This window comes from Dromiciops gliroides, chromosome 3 (genome assembly GCF_019393635.1).
Source record: "Dromiciops gliroides isolate mDroGli1 chromosome 3, mDroGli1.pri, whole genome shotgun sequence".
Taxonomy (NCBI): Eukaryota; Metazoa; Chordata; class Mammalia; order Microbiotheria; family Microbiotheriidae; genus Dromiciops; species Dromiciops gliroides.
Window position 1 is genome coordinate 153,635,798 of NC_057863.1, and position 17,318 is coordinate 153,653,115.

The 17,318-nt window shown below is 37.5% G+C and overlaps 1 protein-coding gene across 2 annotated transcripts in view; it reads left to right on the forward strand.

The window, feature by feature from the left end:
• The window catches only part of CLDN10 (claudin 10), a 125,811-nt gene extending 111,120 nt beyond the window's left edge, over nucleotides 1-14,691 (forward strand). For both annotated transcript variants that reach the window (XM_043995923.1, XM_043995922.1), the window contains exons 4-5: nucleotides 12,463-12,570; nucleotides 13,617-14,691. In XM_043995923.1, the coding sequence (XP_043851858.1) occupies nucleotides 12,463-12,570; nucleotides 13,617-13,740 (232 nt within the window). In that variant the 3' untranslated portion in view covers nucleotides 13,741-14,691. The remainder of the gene's footprint in view (nucleotides 1-12,462; nucleotides 12,571-13,616) is intronic.
• The last annotated feature ends 2,627 nt before the right edge of the window (nucleotides 14,692-17,318 follow it).

Below are 17,318 nucleotides of genomic sequence, written 5' to 3' on the forward strand. Positions count from 1 at the left end.
AACATGTCTATGATTTATATCCTTCACCAAAATAAAGAGAAATTTCTGAAAGAAAAAAAAAACACCAAAAGACCTAAAAAACCTTTGTTCATGTATGCAGTGACAAAAGGGATTGAAGTATATATCTTGGTAAGGGGGATAAAGATACTCCTGTCTAACTCACCTGTTAAGAAGTGTAACTATTGGAATAACGCCACCTGCTGGAGACTTACTGTAGGAAAGCTCCACTATGAGGAGAAGGCCTCTGAGGGCAAGGCCATGCAGCTTTTCTTTAGCGTCAGGAAGTGATGTTTGCTTGTGGGAGGAAGAGGTGGCAAGGCTGGCTCTCTCGCTCTCTTTCCTCAGGACTCAAGTGGAGAAGGGAGCTAGAAATGCGCTCCCCCTTTAATAGATAGATGAATCTAGGCCTTTCTCTTTCTCTTCACCAAATTCTTATTCTCCTTAATAAATGCTTTAAAGTCTAACTCTTACTAAAGCTCATAATTTATTGGCAGCCATTCATTAGATATTTTAGACAAACTAGCTAGAATTTTAGCCCCTTACAGAAGGAAAATCAGCAATGAACTAACCCATTTAAAAGCAGTTATTCTGCAGCTTGAGAGTCTTTAGGGAATTGCTTGAACAACTAAGAGATGAAAGGCCATGCTCAGAGTTACATAATACATGGAAGAGATGGGACCAGCACCTAGGTCTTCCTGCTTCTGAGGCTAGCTCTTGCTTATTGAGCAAGTGTATTTTGGTTCATTTGTGCCAACCTTTGTGATTTAATTTAATACAATATAAAGTTGTTTCACCTGACCTTTATTAAATGGCATGTTTCAAATACTTCATTTTGGCCAGCTGTCTCCTTTTGGTGAACTGCCTTATACCATCCATGCTGCATGTGGTTAGGAGGATTATGAAAATTTCGTTATCTGAACCTGGATATTTCTTTCACCCACATCCTTCACACAGGGAGTACTCTTCCCATTCCCTAGAGACAACTAGGTGGTACAGTAAACAGAGTTTTGGACCTGGAGTCAGGAAGACCTGCATTCAAATTCAGCCTCAGGCTCTTAGCTATGTAACCCTGGGTGAGTCACTTAACCTCTATCTGCTTTAATTTCCTCAACTGTACAATTACAATAACAATAGCACCCACCTCCCAGAATTGCTGTGAGGATCAAATGAGATATTTGTAAAGTGCTTGCTTAGCACTTTACTTTTTTTTTTAGAATGTCTGGCACATAGTAGGTACTTAATGAACTCTTGTTTCCTTCCCTTTCCCCTCCTTTCCTCTTTCCCAACAGTGATCCTGATCTGTACTGTTTGGGGAAGTGACCCTGTATCCAGTTCAATAATGCAAGACAAACAACAACAGAGGACCCAACTTTAATGCTTCTCAATTGTGCATGAAGGATGATCATAATGTTTAGCAATGTGCAGACTTACGGCCTTTCATTCTTTTGAGATGGGGTGGATGGTTTTGCCTTAATCTTATTTTTTTTTTAAATTAGGACTCAGGCTCATTCCCAAACTTTCAGACCTATTAAACTCCTCTCAGTCACCTTTGAGCGATTTAGCTCTCCCTTTCACTAATAACGCAGGAAAGTAAGGCAGCTAGGAATTAGCCAGAAACATTAATTGGGCATTCTCTTTGTGTATAGAGGACAGTACAGGACACTCTGCAAGGTCTACACTCCCAGCTAGGATGTAGGCCTAGAAAATCACAGCCAGCCAACCCTGATTATTCTGTGGTGAACCCCACATCCCTTAATCCTTTACCCACTTCCCTAGGAGAAATTGGCTTCCTGTTCCTGCTTGGGAGTCCTGCCAGTGTTACCCCAGTTACAGCCACCACATTTCTTTCTGATCTCCCTTTCAAATCAGAAAGCCAGGCTGCTGGATGGGGAAGGAGTACAGGGAGATAAGATCTGCCCTGCCCTTTTCAGAACCACAGACCTAGGCCACATTGAAGGAATCCTTCTGATGTAATAATAACAGCAGCAAAGGCTGATTATTAGGTCAACTCCTGGGAACTGGGTGACAATGTGAGACTAAGGAGGGTAGAGGTGTGAAAAGGGCAGAAGGCTAGGGCCAAATTCAAGGTCTGGTGACTGTCAGACAAGGAAGGAACGAAGTCCAGGAAACCCCTTTCCCTACTTTCTTTCCCCTCTCTCCACTTCTTTTTTCTATGTTTTTTTCCCCCTTTTACTCTTCCTTTTCTCCTGATTCATCATCCAAAGAATAACAGTAGTATTTACTTAGTGCTTTAAGGTTTGCAAAGCATTTTACATGTTATCTCGTTTGATCCTCACAATAAACCTCTGGGGTAGGTAATATGATTATCCTCATTTTATAGAGGAGAAAATGAGCCTAAAAGAGGTTAAGTGAATTGCCCACGGCCACATGGCTAAGTTAGTTTCTGAGGCAGGATTTGAACTCAGATCTCTGATTCCAGGTCAATTGTTCTGTGACATTGAGTATAACATTTATTCTAGTGATAGTATTTCTCTTTTCTTTGAAAAGTAAGAAATAGCAGAGTAAGCCATCTATAGAGTCTTTTGTCTTGCCTGGATAGTCTATGGAGTAAAAAGAAATCCCTAGGGGGCAGCTAGGTGGCGCAGTGGATAAAGCACTGGCCTTGGATTCAGGAGTACCTGAGTTTAAATCCAGCCTCAGACACTTGACACTTAACTAGCTGTGTGACCCTGGGCAAGTCACTTAACCCTCATTGCCCTGCAAAAATTAAAAAAATAAAATAAAATAAAAAAAGAAAGAAATCCCTATTTTTATTCTGGCTCGATATAAAAACATAAGTATTGTCAATATGTACACATGTATGCATGTATGTATATGTGTGTGGCTATGTGTATGTGCATATATGTATACATACACATTTATATGATATATATGTAGGAATGTATGTATATATACATATACATATACACACATACCTACATACATATACATACTTACCTACATATATATGTGTGTATATGTGTGTGTCTATACACAACCACACACATATACACTTATATATTTGTAAACAGTTATTTGTATGGTTCCTTATTTTGGTTTACTCATGAAACTGCTTCTAATTACATTGTTCAGGATTCTTCTCTGGCAATGAAATAAAATTGTTTTTTTTGTTTGTTTGCTGGTATGGAAAAAAAGGGAACTCATAAATTACTAATATCCTTTAGACACCTAAACCATATTTTATTTTTATGTAGGAGCAGAGTACATATTCACTATTTCCACTTCCCATGACCAACTATTCCACCCCACCACAGCTGTACACACAGTTATACCCACGATCTTGCCATCACCCACAAGTGGCTTATGTTTATATTCATGAATTTGGAGAATCTTTTATCAGATCATAATCTTCTTTCATTCCACTTCTCCCTCTGCCTTACAACTCCAAACCCTATTTTTCATCTGCACTGCAACCTCCAATCCTTCTGCTCCTCAGTTCTTTCTAAGGTTATCACCCTAGTACTAGATACACTCTCTTCCCTTCTCCATGCTGACTCCTTGATGAACCAGTTCAACTTGACACAGTCCTTCTCTCCCTTTATCCTGTTGAAGATCTTGTCCGGCCAAATACCGTTCTTGGATTATTTTCACCATCTACTGCCTTCACTTTTACTCACATGCTGCTAAATGAAGTTGGAGAAAAACCATCAAACCATGCTGAATGGGTTCACTATAAATGTAACCTCAACTGTACCCTTACTGCAACAAGGTAGTCATTTTACACCACCCTAATTGATTCCCCATCCCACTCATCACAGAAGCTTTTCTAAACCTTTTCATCCCTCCTCAAACTTCCCACAGCTTCTTCTTCTTCTTGGCTGAGAATCTTGCCTCATATCTCAATGAAAAAAATTGAGGCCATTTGCAGAGAGCTCTCTTTTCCCCTTTCCCTCATGTCACATTACTCAGCTACTTTCTGCCACTCTCTGCTCTCTTACTACTTTTATCCTCTTTTTCACATGAAGAAGTGGCTCTTCTCCTTGCCAAGGTAAACCCCTCTGTGCACAAATGATACCGTTCATTTTGTCTTTAGCAAATTTATTCCTGCTCTCTCATTCATCTTCAATCATGCTTCTCTACTTCCTACAAACATGTCCATGTTTTCCCAATCCTCAAAAAACCCTGACTTGATCCGCCCATCTCTGTTATCCTTTCTATCTCCTCCATTTTGTGGCTAAATTCCTTGAGGTTGTCTGCAACAGGGTGTTCCCACTTCCTTTCTTGTTAACTGTTTTCAACCTGGTTCCCAACCCAATTATTCAACAAAAAATGTTCTTGCCAAAGTTACTAATGAACCCTTTTGTGTGTGTGTGTGTGTGTGTGTGTGTGTGTGTGTGGCAACTGGGGTTAAGTGACTTGCTCAGGGTCACACAGCTAGTGAGTGTTAAGTGTCTGAGGCCGGATTTGAACTCAGGTCCTCCTGATTCCAGGGCCGGTGCTCTATCCACTGTGCCACCTAGCTGCCCCACTAATGAACTTTTTTATTTATTTATTTTTAATTTTTTTCTTTTAGCAACAAACATTTATTTTATTTTTTCCAGTTACATGTAAGGGAAGTTTTCAACATTCATTTTCATAAAATTTAGAGTTCCAAATTTTTCTCCCTCCCTCCCTTTCCTCCCCCCTCCACAAAATCACAGCCAGGTTATATATGTACAATCTACAAGTGTTCTTTGTATCAGTTCTTTCTATGGGGGTGGATAGTAAGCTTCCTCATTAGTTCCTTGGGATTGTCTTGGATCATTGCATTGCTGAGAGTAGTTAAGTCATTTGCAATTGCTCATTGAACAATACTGCTGTCACTATGCACAATGTCCTCCCAGCTCTGCTCACTTCACTGTACATCAGTTCATGAATCTTTCCAGGTTTTTCTGGGACCATCCTGTTTGTCATTTCCTATAGCACAAGACCATTCCACCACAATGCCCTCTGGAATATCATATACCGTGCCCTCCGGTCCTTTAATGTAGAAGCTGCTAGATCTTGTGCTATCCTTGACCTGAGAGCTCTGGAATTTGACTATAATATTCCCAGGAATTTTCCTTTTGGGATCTCTTTCTGGAGGTGATCGGTGGATTCTTTCAATTTCTATTTTAGCTTCTTCTAGAATTTCAGGGCAATTTTCCCTGAGAATATCTTGGAAGATGGTGTCTAAGCTCTTTCCTTGATCATGGTTTTCAGGTACACCAATAATTTTCAAATGATCTCTCCTGGACCTATTTTCCAGATCAGCAGTTTTTCCCAGAAGATATGTCATATTGCCCTCTATTTTTTTATTCATTTGGATTTGCTTTATTATGTCTTGGTTTCTCATAAAGTCACTGGCTTCCATTTGTTCCATCCTAATTCTTAGGCAATTATTTTCATCAGAGAGCTTTTGTACCTCCTTTTCCATTTGGCTTTTCAAACTGTTGACTTTTTTCTCATATCCTGAGACCAATTCATATTTTTCTTGGAAGCTTTAGATATAGGGGCCCTGATGTTGACATCTTCCTCTGAGGGTGCACCTTGATCTTCCTTGTTACTGAAGATACTTTCCATGGTCCTTACCTTTCTCTGTCTGCTCATCTTGCCTTTCTTTTACTTGACTTTTAGCTCCTTAGAGTGGGGCACTGTTTCCAGGCTGCAGTATCCCAAGCTTAAGAAGTCCCAGGTGGTATCATTTAAGGAGGATCAGGTTCTTCCCTTACCTGGCCTGTTCCCTGGTCCTGGCCTGTTCCCTGGTCTGTAGATGACCCCAGACCAACTTGTTAATCAACCAGCTTTGTGTGTTGTGGTTGTTAGCTCTGATGAGCCTGTGCCCCTCCCCAACCTGGGCCACTGCTACTCAAGCCTACCTCCTGGTTCTCAGCAGGGGTGAAAAATCCAAGTTCTGCCTCAGCACCAGCATAGACCCCCGTAGTCTCCCCCCTGCCCAGGGTTCAGCCCTCTCACCAGTCTGTGAGCTTAGTTCCAGACGACACTGGAGGCAATTGGGGTTAAGTGTCTTGCCCAGAGTCACACAGCTAGTAAGTGTTAAGTGCTTGAGGCTGGATTTGAACTCAGGTCCTCCTGATTCCAGGGCCAGTGCTCTATCCACTGTACCACCTAGCTGGCCCACTAATGAACTCTTAATTGCCAAGTTTAATCACCATTTTTTAGTCTTTTTCCTTCTTGATTTCTGCAGCTTATAACACTAACATTTCTCTTGAATTCTATTTCCTCTGTTTTAAATAAATTATTTACTTTTATTTTCAGTTCCAAATTCTCATCCTCCCTCCACTCATCACCCCACCCATTGAGAAAACAAGACATATAATACTTATTATACATATGAAGTCATGCAAAACACATTTTTACATTAGCCACACTGAAAAAAAAAGTAAGAAAAATAAAGTGAAAAAAATTATCCTTCAATCTGCATTCAGAATTCTTCAGTTCTCTCTGGAGGGTGAACAACATTTTTATCATGGGTCCTTTGGAATTGTCATGGATCACTGTATTGATCAGAGTAGCTAAGTCTTTCGTGGTTGATTATTGTAATACTGCTGTTCTCGTTTTGTTCACTTCATGTTTCATCAGCTCATAGGATTCCTAGGATTTTCTGAAACTATTCCCTTTCTCTTTTTTTATAGAACAATAGAACTCTATGACAATCACATGCAATAATAATATATTCAGCCATTCCCCACTTAACAGGCATCCCCTTAGTTTCCAGTTCTTTGCCACCACAAAAAGAGCTGCTATAAATAATTTTGCACACATAGGTCCTCTTCCTTTGTCTTCAGTCTCATTGGAGTATAGACCTAGTAGCAATATTGCTGGGCCAAAGGATATGCACAATTTTATACCTCTGGGCATAGTACCAAATTGCTTTCCAGAATGGTTGGGTTGTTTCACAACTGTTGTTCCATAACATGCCTATTTTCTTCACATCCCTTCCAGCATGTTATTTTCCTTTTCTATCATGTTAGCCAGTCTGATGGGTGCGAATTAGTACTTCAGAACTGTTTTAATCTGCATTTCTCTATTTGTAATTTAGAGCATTTTTCATATGACTATAGATAGCTTTGATGTCTTCTGAAAACTGCCTGTTCATATCCTTTGACCACTTATCAATTGGGGAATGAAACATATTCTTAGAAATTTGACTCTGTTTCCTATATATTTGAGAAATGAAGCCTTTATCAAAGAAACTTTCAGTAAAATCTACCCCCTCCCCAGTTTTCTACTTGCCTTCTAATCTTGGCTGCATTGGTTTGGTTTGTGTGAAAACTTTTTAACTTAATGTAATAAAAATCATCCATTTTATATCCTGTGATCCTCTCTCTTTTTTTTATAATGAATTCTTCTCTTATCCATAGATATAAAAGGCAATATGTTTCATAATCCCTTAATTGTTTGTGATATCAGCCTTCATGTTTAAATCATGTATGCATTTTGAGCTTACTTTGGTATACAGTATGAGATGTTTTTCTATGCCTGGTTTCTACTAGACTGCTTTCCAGTTTCCACAGCAATTTAGCTTAGATCTTTGGGTTTATCAAACACTAAGTGACTATGGTCATTTATTTCAGAATATTATGTACCAAATCTATTTCATTGGTTAACCATTCTGTTTTTTTATCTAATACCAGACTGTTTTGATGATTATCACTTTGGGATATATTTTAAGATCTTGTACTGTGAGGCTGCTTTCCTTCACATTTTTTTTTATATTGGTTTAGCCCATACATGAGCAATTAAAATTTCTCCAATTGTTAAATGCCTTTATGAGAAAAGTGTTTTGTAATTATGTTAATATAGTTTCTGGGTATGTCTTTGCAGGTAGACTCCTGAATCTTTTATATTCTCTACATTTATATTAAATGGAATATCTCTTTCAGTAGCTTCCTGCTGGGTTTTATTGGTAATAAAAAGAAATGATGATTTGTGTGACTTTATTTTATATATTGCAACTTTACTAAAGTTAATTGTTTCAACTAGTTCTTCAGCTGATTCTCTAGCATTTTTTACATATATCAACATTTCATCTGCACAAAGAGATAGTTTTGGTTCCTTGTTGCCTATTCTTATTCCTTTGATTTCTTTTTCTTGTCTTATTGGCATTTTTAGAATAATAATGATGATAATGGATATCCTTGCTTCTAGTTTATCCCTATTATAGATAACACTTGCTCTTGGTTTTAGGTAGATACTACTTAACTTTTTTTTTTGGAAATGCTCCACTTATTCCTATACTTTCTAGTGTTTTGTTTTGTTTTTGGTGAGGCAATTGGGGTTAAGTGACTTGCCCAAGGTCACACAGCTAGTAAGTGTCAAGTGTCTGAAGCCGGACTTGAACCCAGGTTCTCCTGACTCCAGGGCCAGTGCTCTATCCACTGTGCCACCTAGCTGCCCCTCTAGTGTTTTTTAACACAGGAAATGGTGTCATATTTTATCAAAAGCTTTGCCTGCATCTATTGATATAATCATGATTTTTTGTTTTTGATGTTTTCAATTATGCTTACAGTTTTTCTAATATGAAACCAACTGTTTTGGTATAAATCCAATCTGGTGATAGTATATGATCTTTGTTACTTATTCTTATAATTTCCTTGCTAGTATTTTACTTAAAATTTCTGCATCAATACCCATTAGGGAAATTGGTCTATAGTTTTCTGTTTTGCTCTCCCTAGTTTAAGTATCAAAACCATGTATATATTATAGGAGGAATCTGGTTAGACTCCTTGCCTGTTTTCTTAAACAATTTACATAATAGAATTAATTCTTCTTTAAATGTTTGGTAGAATTTGCTTGTAAATCCATCATATCCAGGGTTTATTTTTCATTTTTATTCTATGAATATACTTATAACATTATGGTCTGAAAAGGATACATTTAATGTTTGTTTTTCTGCACTTGTTTGTGAGGTTTTTATGGCCTAATACATGGTCAATTTTTGTGAAGGTGCCATGCACAGCTGAGAAATTAAATATTATTTAGAGGTCTGTCATATCTAACTTTTCTTAAATTCCATTTGTCTCCTTTTTTATTGATACATATATCTAATTCTGAGAAAGGTAAATTGAAGTCCCCCACTAGTACAGTTTTACTATCTATTTCTTCCTATAATTCATTTAACCTTTCCTTCCAGAATTTGGATACTGTGCCATTTGGTGCATGTGTTAGTACTGATATTATTTTTCTATGGTACCTTTTAAAAGCAAGATGTAGTTTTGTAGTTTCCCTGATTATCTCTTTTAATTAGGTATATTGTTTATTATCTCTTTTAATTAGGTCTATTTTGTTTTGTCTGAGCTCATGATTGCTATCTCTGCCTTTTTGTCAGATGAAACATAATATTCTTATTTTAACTCTATGTGTGTCTATTTCAAGTATGTCTGTTCTAAACAACATATTGTTACATTCTAGTTACTAATTCATTCTGCTTTCCTCTTCTGTTGGGTGAATTCACTCCATTCACATTCATAGTTATGATTATTAACTGTATTTCTTTCCATCCTATTCTCTTCTATTTATCCTTGTGGCACGTAAAATTAAATATGGTTACCTTATTTCTATCCCAAGTTTGGGGAAAATTAGCTGGGGCTTCTAATACATTGCAACTTATAAATTAGAAGCTTTAGTACCAGTTTTGAGGCATTAAGCATTTATTAAAATATATTAGATATTAGTATAAAGAGATAGCACATGGCTCAGAAAGTTAGGAAAGTCTAGCTAGGATAGAGGAGGAGAGAGAAAAAGGCTCTGCCACTTATGAGTCTCCGGCCAAAAAGGAAGTCCCTCTGCCTCTTTAAGCAGAAGCTTCCCGCAGGTCCAGCTGAGAGGTGGTCCCTACACACCGCTCCAAGCTAATTGGCCAGCATTACCCCCAATCCATTGGTTCGCTGGACTTGAAGGCAGTCCATGAGCAGAATGTGCCAAGGTCAGAGTTCAGAGAACACACCCCCTGAGGGTCAGGCCTTCAGGTAGGTGTGGTTCCAATCAAGTTAACTCCAAGTGAGTCAATCAGCAAAGTCAATCCATTCAGTCTTAATATAATCCCCTTGGGGGGGGGCCCTATGGGCACCCCAAAATCCATTATTTTTTCACATCCTTCTCTTTATTTTGTTCTATTCCATCCTCAATTCTGTTTTGCTTCTGACTACTGCCTTCCTTCCTTAATCTACTTTGTCATCACACTCCACTCTCCCACTTTTTTCCCTTACCCCCCTCCTCCCCTATTTATATATTCTTCCTTCTTTGAACCAAGTCAGACAAATGAGGTTCATTCTATGATAGAGAGACTCCAAGGATGTATTTTAGTCTATTGAGTCAAATGCTTTCTTGTAATCAGTGAATTAGAAAAGTGGTATCTTTAAATTCTCAACATCTGTTAGTTGCATGAATGTCTATATGTGATTAATTATATAAAATTCTAAATTATGGCCTATTCCCTTTTCACATTTCATCAAGGTTCCCTTCTATACATGTTCTCATCAAAATTTTATAGAGATGACAAAGCAGGTATATAGGTTGGTGGTTGTTCATATATTCTTGGTCCCTTTTTTTTTTTTTTTTTTGGTAAAAGCAGCACTCATAACCTCTTCAATTCCACAAACATTTATTAAGCATCATCAGAGATGTTACAGAGATACATCAGAAGGGTCACTGAGCTTTATAATAGCTAACATCCTTTTCAGTCATTCAATAAACATCCTGAGGTCAGATCTGGCCTCAGACACTTACTAGCTGTATTACCCTGGGCAAGTCACTTCACCCAGCTTGCCTTGGTCTCCTCATACATAAAATGAGCAGGAGAAGGAAATGACAAACCACTCTGGCATCTTTGCCAAGAAAACCCTAAATAGGATCATGAAGAGTCAGGCATGACTGAAATACAACTTAACAACAGCAACAACAAAAACATGTGCTTGGAACAGTGCTGAGCACTGGGGATACAAATCAAGGCAAAAAACTGCATCTGTTCTCAAGGAACAAAGTATGATGAGGGAAACAGTAATAATTAAATGGGAGAGGGTGTGGCACAGTGGAAACAACACTGGGTTTGGAGTTAGAGGACTTAGGTTCAAAGCCTGTCTCAGCTACTTATTGCTCACATCACCTTGGACAAGTCCCTCAATCTCTTTGGACATCAGCATCCCCAGCTGTGAAAAAAGAAAAGGGTTGGACTATATGTCCTCTAAGATACTGTTTAGCTGAAAATCTCTCATCTTATGAACTAACAGTCATGTGGCTTTAAGATTTACACAGAGGGGCAGCCAGGTGGCACAGTGGATAGAGCACCGGCCCTGAAGTCAGGAGGACCTGAGTTCAAATCCGGCCTCAGACACTTAAAACTTACTAGCTGTGTGACCCTAGGCAAGTCACTTAACCCCAATTGCCTCACCAAAATAATGAAATAATAATAAAAATAATAATAATAAGATTTACACAGGGTTTTATTCCCAACAAACCTGTGAGGTGGCCACCATTTTACAGATAAGGAAATAGCCATAGCAAGTTAACTTGCTTCTAGGCACAAAGCTAAATACTGGGGCCAGGATTCAACCCCAAGATCCCTGACTCCAAGTCTGGTACTCATCACCTATCACCCTAAGATTCTTTATTCTCATTCTGACTTGGGAAGTTATGAAATGGAAACTGACCATTAGACTTCCCTTAATATTTTCTCTTTTCTTTACTGGTCCATCACTTTCTTTTTTTCTCTCACTAGCAGAGGCTCCCACCTACCTTTCTAGTTCTGTTTCACACTGCTCTTGTTCTCACACTCTCTTCCAGTCAAAGTGACCTGTCAACTGTTTTCAGTATGCATCTTATGTCTTCAACCTCCATCCAAGTGATCTTCTAAATGCCTTCTCATCTCCACATCTTAGAATCACTTCCTTCCAAGCATAGCTCAGTTGTTATCACTTAAGAGGAAGACTTTCCAGATCCCCACAGTTGTAGGCTATTGTCTCCCTTTTTTATTTTATTTTTTTGCTGGGCAATGGAGGTTAAGTGATTTGCCCAGGGTCACACAGCTAGTATGTGTCAAGTGTCTGAGGCCGGATTTGAACTCAGGTACTCCTGAATCCAGGGCCGGTGCTTTATTCACTGTGCCACCTAGCTGCCCCTTATTGTCTCCCATTCTTAAGTAATTTCGTATTTATTTATGTACATGTATCCCAACAGTAGAATGAAAGTGTCTTGAGGGCAGGGACTGTTTTGGTTTTGTATACCAATATAAATGTTTATTGAATTGAACTGATTTAAATAAGACCCCATGACACTCTCCTTGAAAAAAATGTGATGACCGTTGCTAATAAAATGAAAATGCCATAAAGCCTCATATAAATTATTCCAACTCACCTTCTTTTGAAGAGCATCATTTAATAATTCACCATCAGAGTTTCAGATCTAAAATACAAGTTACTTTCAAAATAAGTAATTCAAAATTCATGTCCCACTTTTTGGCAGATATGAATTAGGAGCTGCTTTGTTCATTGGATGGGCTGGAGCTTCACTTTGCATAATTGGTGGTGTTATATTTTGCTTCTCGATATCTGACAACAGCAAAACACCAAGGTAAGAAATCGAGACAAAAATGATCTATTTGAAAAGTCCCAAATTGTTATAACCTCAGCTCTGCTATTTGCTACCAGTGTGTGTGTGACTGTAGCCAAATCTCTTAACTTTCCTGGGTCTCAATTTCTAATCATCAAGAAAACGAGGGCTTGATGACCCCCAAGTGCCCTTCAATACTTCTGAATCTGTGATACTAGAATTCTAAATTACATGTGTGAAAAATAAATTGTATAGAGTTAATATAATTCTCAAAGAGAAACTCTATAGATTCAAATTTTGAAAAGTCACATGTAAGGAGGCCAGAATTGTAATAGATTTCATAGATTTGTTTGGCAGGGGGCACTGTCAGTTAATCATACCAGTTACTTGAAACTTCATTTGAAGGCTGTGCTCCTGAAACTATGTAAGTTCAGTTGTGTGCTATGTAAACCTTTAAAGACAGTAGTGATATAAAGATTACTATATTTTAACATACAAAAATAGTCTTAAGTGTGAATACACCGTGAAGAAATGCCCCTACAAGGATAGGTTCTGGCAGTGAAATTTCTACCCAGGGGGGTCCAGTAATCTTTCCCACTTCCACCTTCCACAAAATTGGTGAGAGAGATTCTCCAGTCAAGATGTCAGCAAACCCTTCTCCTTTTAATTCAACTAAGACGAGATCAAGATGGAAAAGCCTTACTTAGGATTTAAAGGAAACAACAGACAGAAAGGCTGTTAAGTAACACCCATCAGTTTGGTCTGACCAAAACTCGTTTTTTTACACAGAGACAGAAATTGTTGATAGAAATTTCTAGTGTCTTCTTGACTATTGGATGATGTGTGCTTAAAGGAGTTGGGGGGTGGAGGGGAGTAGAGGCAAAAAAGCCAATAAACATCAATGAGATCTCCTCAAATGCTTGCTGGATTTCAGTATTATACAGAAATGCTAAGGAAATTTAATCTGAATTATTTATAGAAGGAAGAAGGAAATAACTATCTCCCCTCATGGCCCACATAGCCCAGATCTATGTTATAATATGAAAAATTGTTTTCTTGCCTTTCAGAATGGCATATGCATACAATGGAGCCACATCTGTTTTGTCTTCTCGGACAAAGTACCATAGTGGAGAAGGAGATTTTAAAAACACAAGTTCTTCAAAACAGTTTGATAAAAATGCTTATGTCTAAACAGCACTGCTCCGAATCAAAAATCCAAGTTTGCCATTAAAATGTGAACTGTTCAGAGAATGATTTCCATCAAGGTTCCACTGTAATTAACACAAACTATTTTTAAAATATGAATTGTTGCATGTATTGATTTTATGGATGTAAATTTTCTTACATAGTTATGTACTAATCATTTTCTGTTACGGCTTTCTTATAAAAAAATAAACAGGTTTACTTACCAGGTATTTTAATTGATTGATAAAACACCTAAACTAGGGAATATTTTGTCAAATACAGTTTATCCCACAGTATTTCAAGTTAACCTTCCAAGGGACTCAAATGATGAATGCTATGACTTTCTGTTCATTTTAAAAAGAAAACCAAATATACCTAAAACTTCAGCTACTTGAAGCTGGCTCCCACCCCAAAACAGTAAGTGCTTAATATTGTTGTTTGCTGTTCCTTCTTCCTTTTGGAAGAGGACCAATGACATCCAGAGGGTGATGTCTTGGCTTGCTGTGAATTGGATGTAAGTGCTTAATAAGAGCTTGATGAACCCAAACTGAAGCTTATTACCCATTGGGAAGATTAGAATTTGTCTCTGAAACTGTTGAAGTCAAGTGGGGTAGAAGTTAGTGGCTTTATAAGCCATTTTTATTTTACCACCTGTCAAAACAGTGACACTGATTTGGAGAGTTGAGAAGGAACACTGATGTTGGAGTGGAAACGATCTTGACCAAAATCCCACTGACAATTAAGTCTTACATAGTTTCCAGAGACACTTTCTGCTAGGGTGTACAGTTTTAACATTTGGGGTCAACTGCAGTAAAATAATAACAATAATAGCTAGCATTTATACACCACTAATATTTGCCAAGTAGATATTATCATCTACCTCACAAGGTTGTTGTGAGGATCAAATGAGAGAATATTTGCGAATCACTTAGCAGAGTGCCTGGCATGTAGTAGGTGCTAGATAAATACTTCTCCCCTTCCCTTACCTCATTTTACCTTTACAACAACCTTGAGAGGTAGATGTTGTTATTATTATTATTCCCATTCATTACACAGATGAGGAAACTGAGGCAGGCAGAGGTTAAATGATTTGCCCAGGGTCATAGAGCTACTAAGTGTCTAAGCCTAGGTTTGAACTTAGGTCTTCTTGATTCCAGGTCCAGGGCTTGATCCCCTATACCAAAGCTTCTTAAATTATGGGGAGTGACCCATATATGGGGCTGTGTAACTGAATATGGGGGAAGCCTTGAAAATTTTGGCAATAGTAAAAGGTTACGTATACCTATTTTATAAACACATATACCCCAGGGTCGCATAAAAATTTCTTGGGCAAAAAGGAGTCGTGAGTGGAAAAAGTTTAAGAAGCCCTGCCTTATACCACCTAGCTGTGGGGGTAGGTGATAACAATCTATTAAGTCCCAATGAAGGTTCTAAAGGCTAAATTTAGGTTTGTATCTTTCTTCACCAAAATATGGATATAATGAAACTCTGCCTTGGGTCTTGTTAAAATGGAAACACATGACTTTACACTTTGAAGAGCCAGAATAGGAGATTACTAACGAAAGATGTGAAGAAGGTGAGATTTCTAAATAAAACAAAATGATTATTCAGTAAATGGACATTCAGGTCCACCTAGTAGACTTAGTTTCAAGTAGTAATCAGAAGTTTGTATAGGAGGTATCTGTGAATCATTTGATACAGAAAATGACCACAACATGATTGCACTTCTATGGAGGAGAGGAAAAATATTATATTTCAAATAGATCAATAAAGACTTAGAAAAATGAGTGGAGAAGACCCCAATTAAAAGGATGCTTTATAGAAACTGGCTGGCTTGGGATTGGGTGAAATATTTCTTTATCAAGAGAGCCTCAGATCAGTTTGTGAACCAACTACATTTTTTTTTCTTATGTGATCTGCAGAAAAGAGTACAAGGTGAATATTTATTAATATTCAGGTGATGAGCTCTCTCTCAAGCCCAGAAAAAAATCTCATAAAACTTTGCAAATCAAGAGAAATAAGCTAGAGAAACATTACTGGGGGCAACTAAAGTAATGATTTAGGGGGAAAGAATCTAAACTCTAAACTTACTGCCCTAGGCTATGGGCATGAAAGGGATCTGAAATTGTACGGTTCTATTATGACAGGTAAATATCAGATGAGTCCACCAGAATAGAGAATTAAGAAAATTCCTTGAAGTACAAAGATAAATAAAGATAATAAATTTTAAAAATAAATAAAGATAAATAAAAGCAAGCAAAAGGAATTACTTTAATTACAGATGAAGTCTTGAAAATATGGAACTCATTTTTCCTAAGAGATGACAAAATCCAAAAGTTAAAAGATCAGGAAAATTTAAGATAAATTTATAACAGCCAGTAGAGGATTGCATGTAACTTAAATAGGTTACTAATAGAAGTTGAGGATTTCTTAGGTTGAGGTCATGAAGAACAATTTTGTCCTCCCCAAAAATGTCCTTTGATGCCACTGTAAGGGTCAAAACACAGGTCTTCATAAACTGTGGTTGTGATCCATTAATGGCCAGTCAGTCACATTTTTTTTTTATGTACCACATTGATGGATGGCTTACATTGTTCTCTATGGCAAGAGAGGAAGTGAGAATCCCTAATCGCTGCCAAAACCATTTTAATTCTAACCTAATTAATCTCCAAATTCACTGACCGAATTCTCAAAAGAAGGGAGTATACAAAGGGAGAAAATAGGTACCTAATGCATCCAGATACATAAATAAAAACCTATAAAGTAGGTCCCTGAGTAATTTTAAACAAACCAAGGATGAAATGTGAAATTCAGATTTACTAAGTTAAAAGTTATGGGGATCATATAATAGATTTAAAACTGGAAGAGATCTGAGTCCAACACTTTTGTTCGACAGATTTGGAAACTGAGATACAGAGAGTTGAAGTGATTTGAGCTCACTTGCTATTGGTATTATATGGTAGAGTCAATATTTAAATCTAGGTCTTCCTATTTCAAATCCAGAGTTCTTTCTATTGTACCCTCCTGGTACAAGAATTACTTATAGGATTCTTTAAATAGTTTCTCTAGTGCAAAGGTCATTAGCCTTTTAAAACAGTGTACCAAAATTCCCTTACTTTTTCTTTGTTAGTAGGGATGGAAGTCCTAATTCTCTCCAGGTTGGCTGGAGAGAGACCAGAAGGGGGATATGGCATGGCAGTAGCTAAAGATTTTAGGTTAGGCATGCTGTTAGTAGCTTATCTCTGTCTAGTAAATGGAAGCTTTATTCAGTTTCTGTAATTTATGACTTTTCTAGAACACATTATCATGTAAGTTGAAGTACACCAGTATAATATGTCTACTATGTAAAATCAGAGGAAATTTCTTAAATGGACATGGGGATGAGCAATAAATAAGACTCTACAGGAAGCTATAAGGATAACTCCTGATTGCAATTCTAACATCATGTATGACAATTGAGCATCTCCTTTACTGAATTCTGAAATAAAAACAGTTTGAATCAGAAAAAAAAATTCATCTCTAAAGTAGTTTAGCTACATCTGTAATAACTCAGGTCCAGTCACAATGGTACAATGTAGGATTTT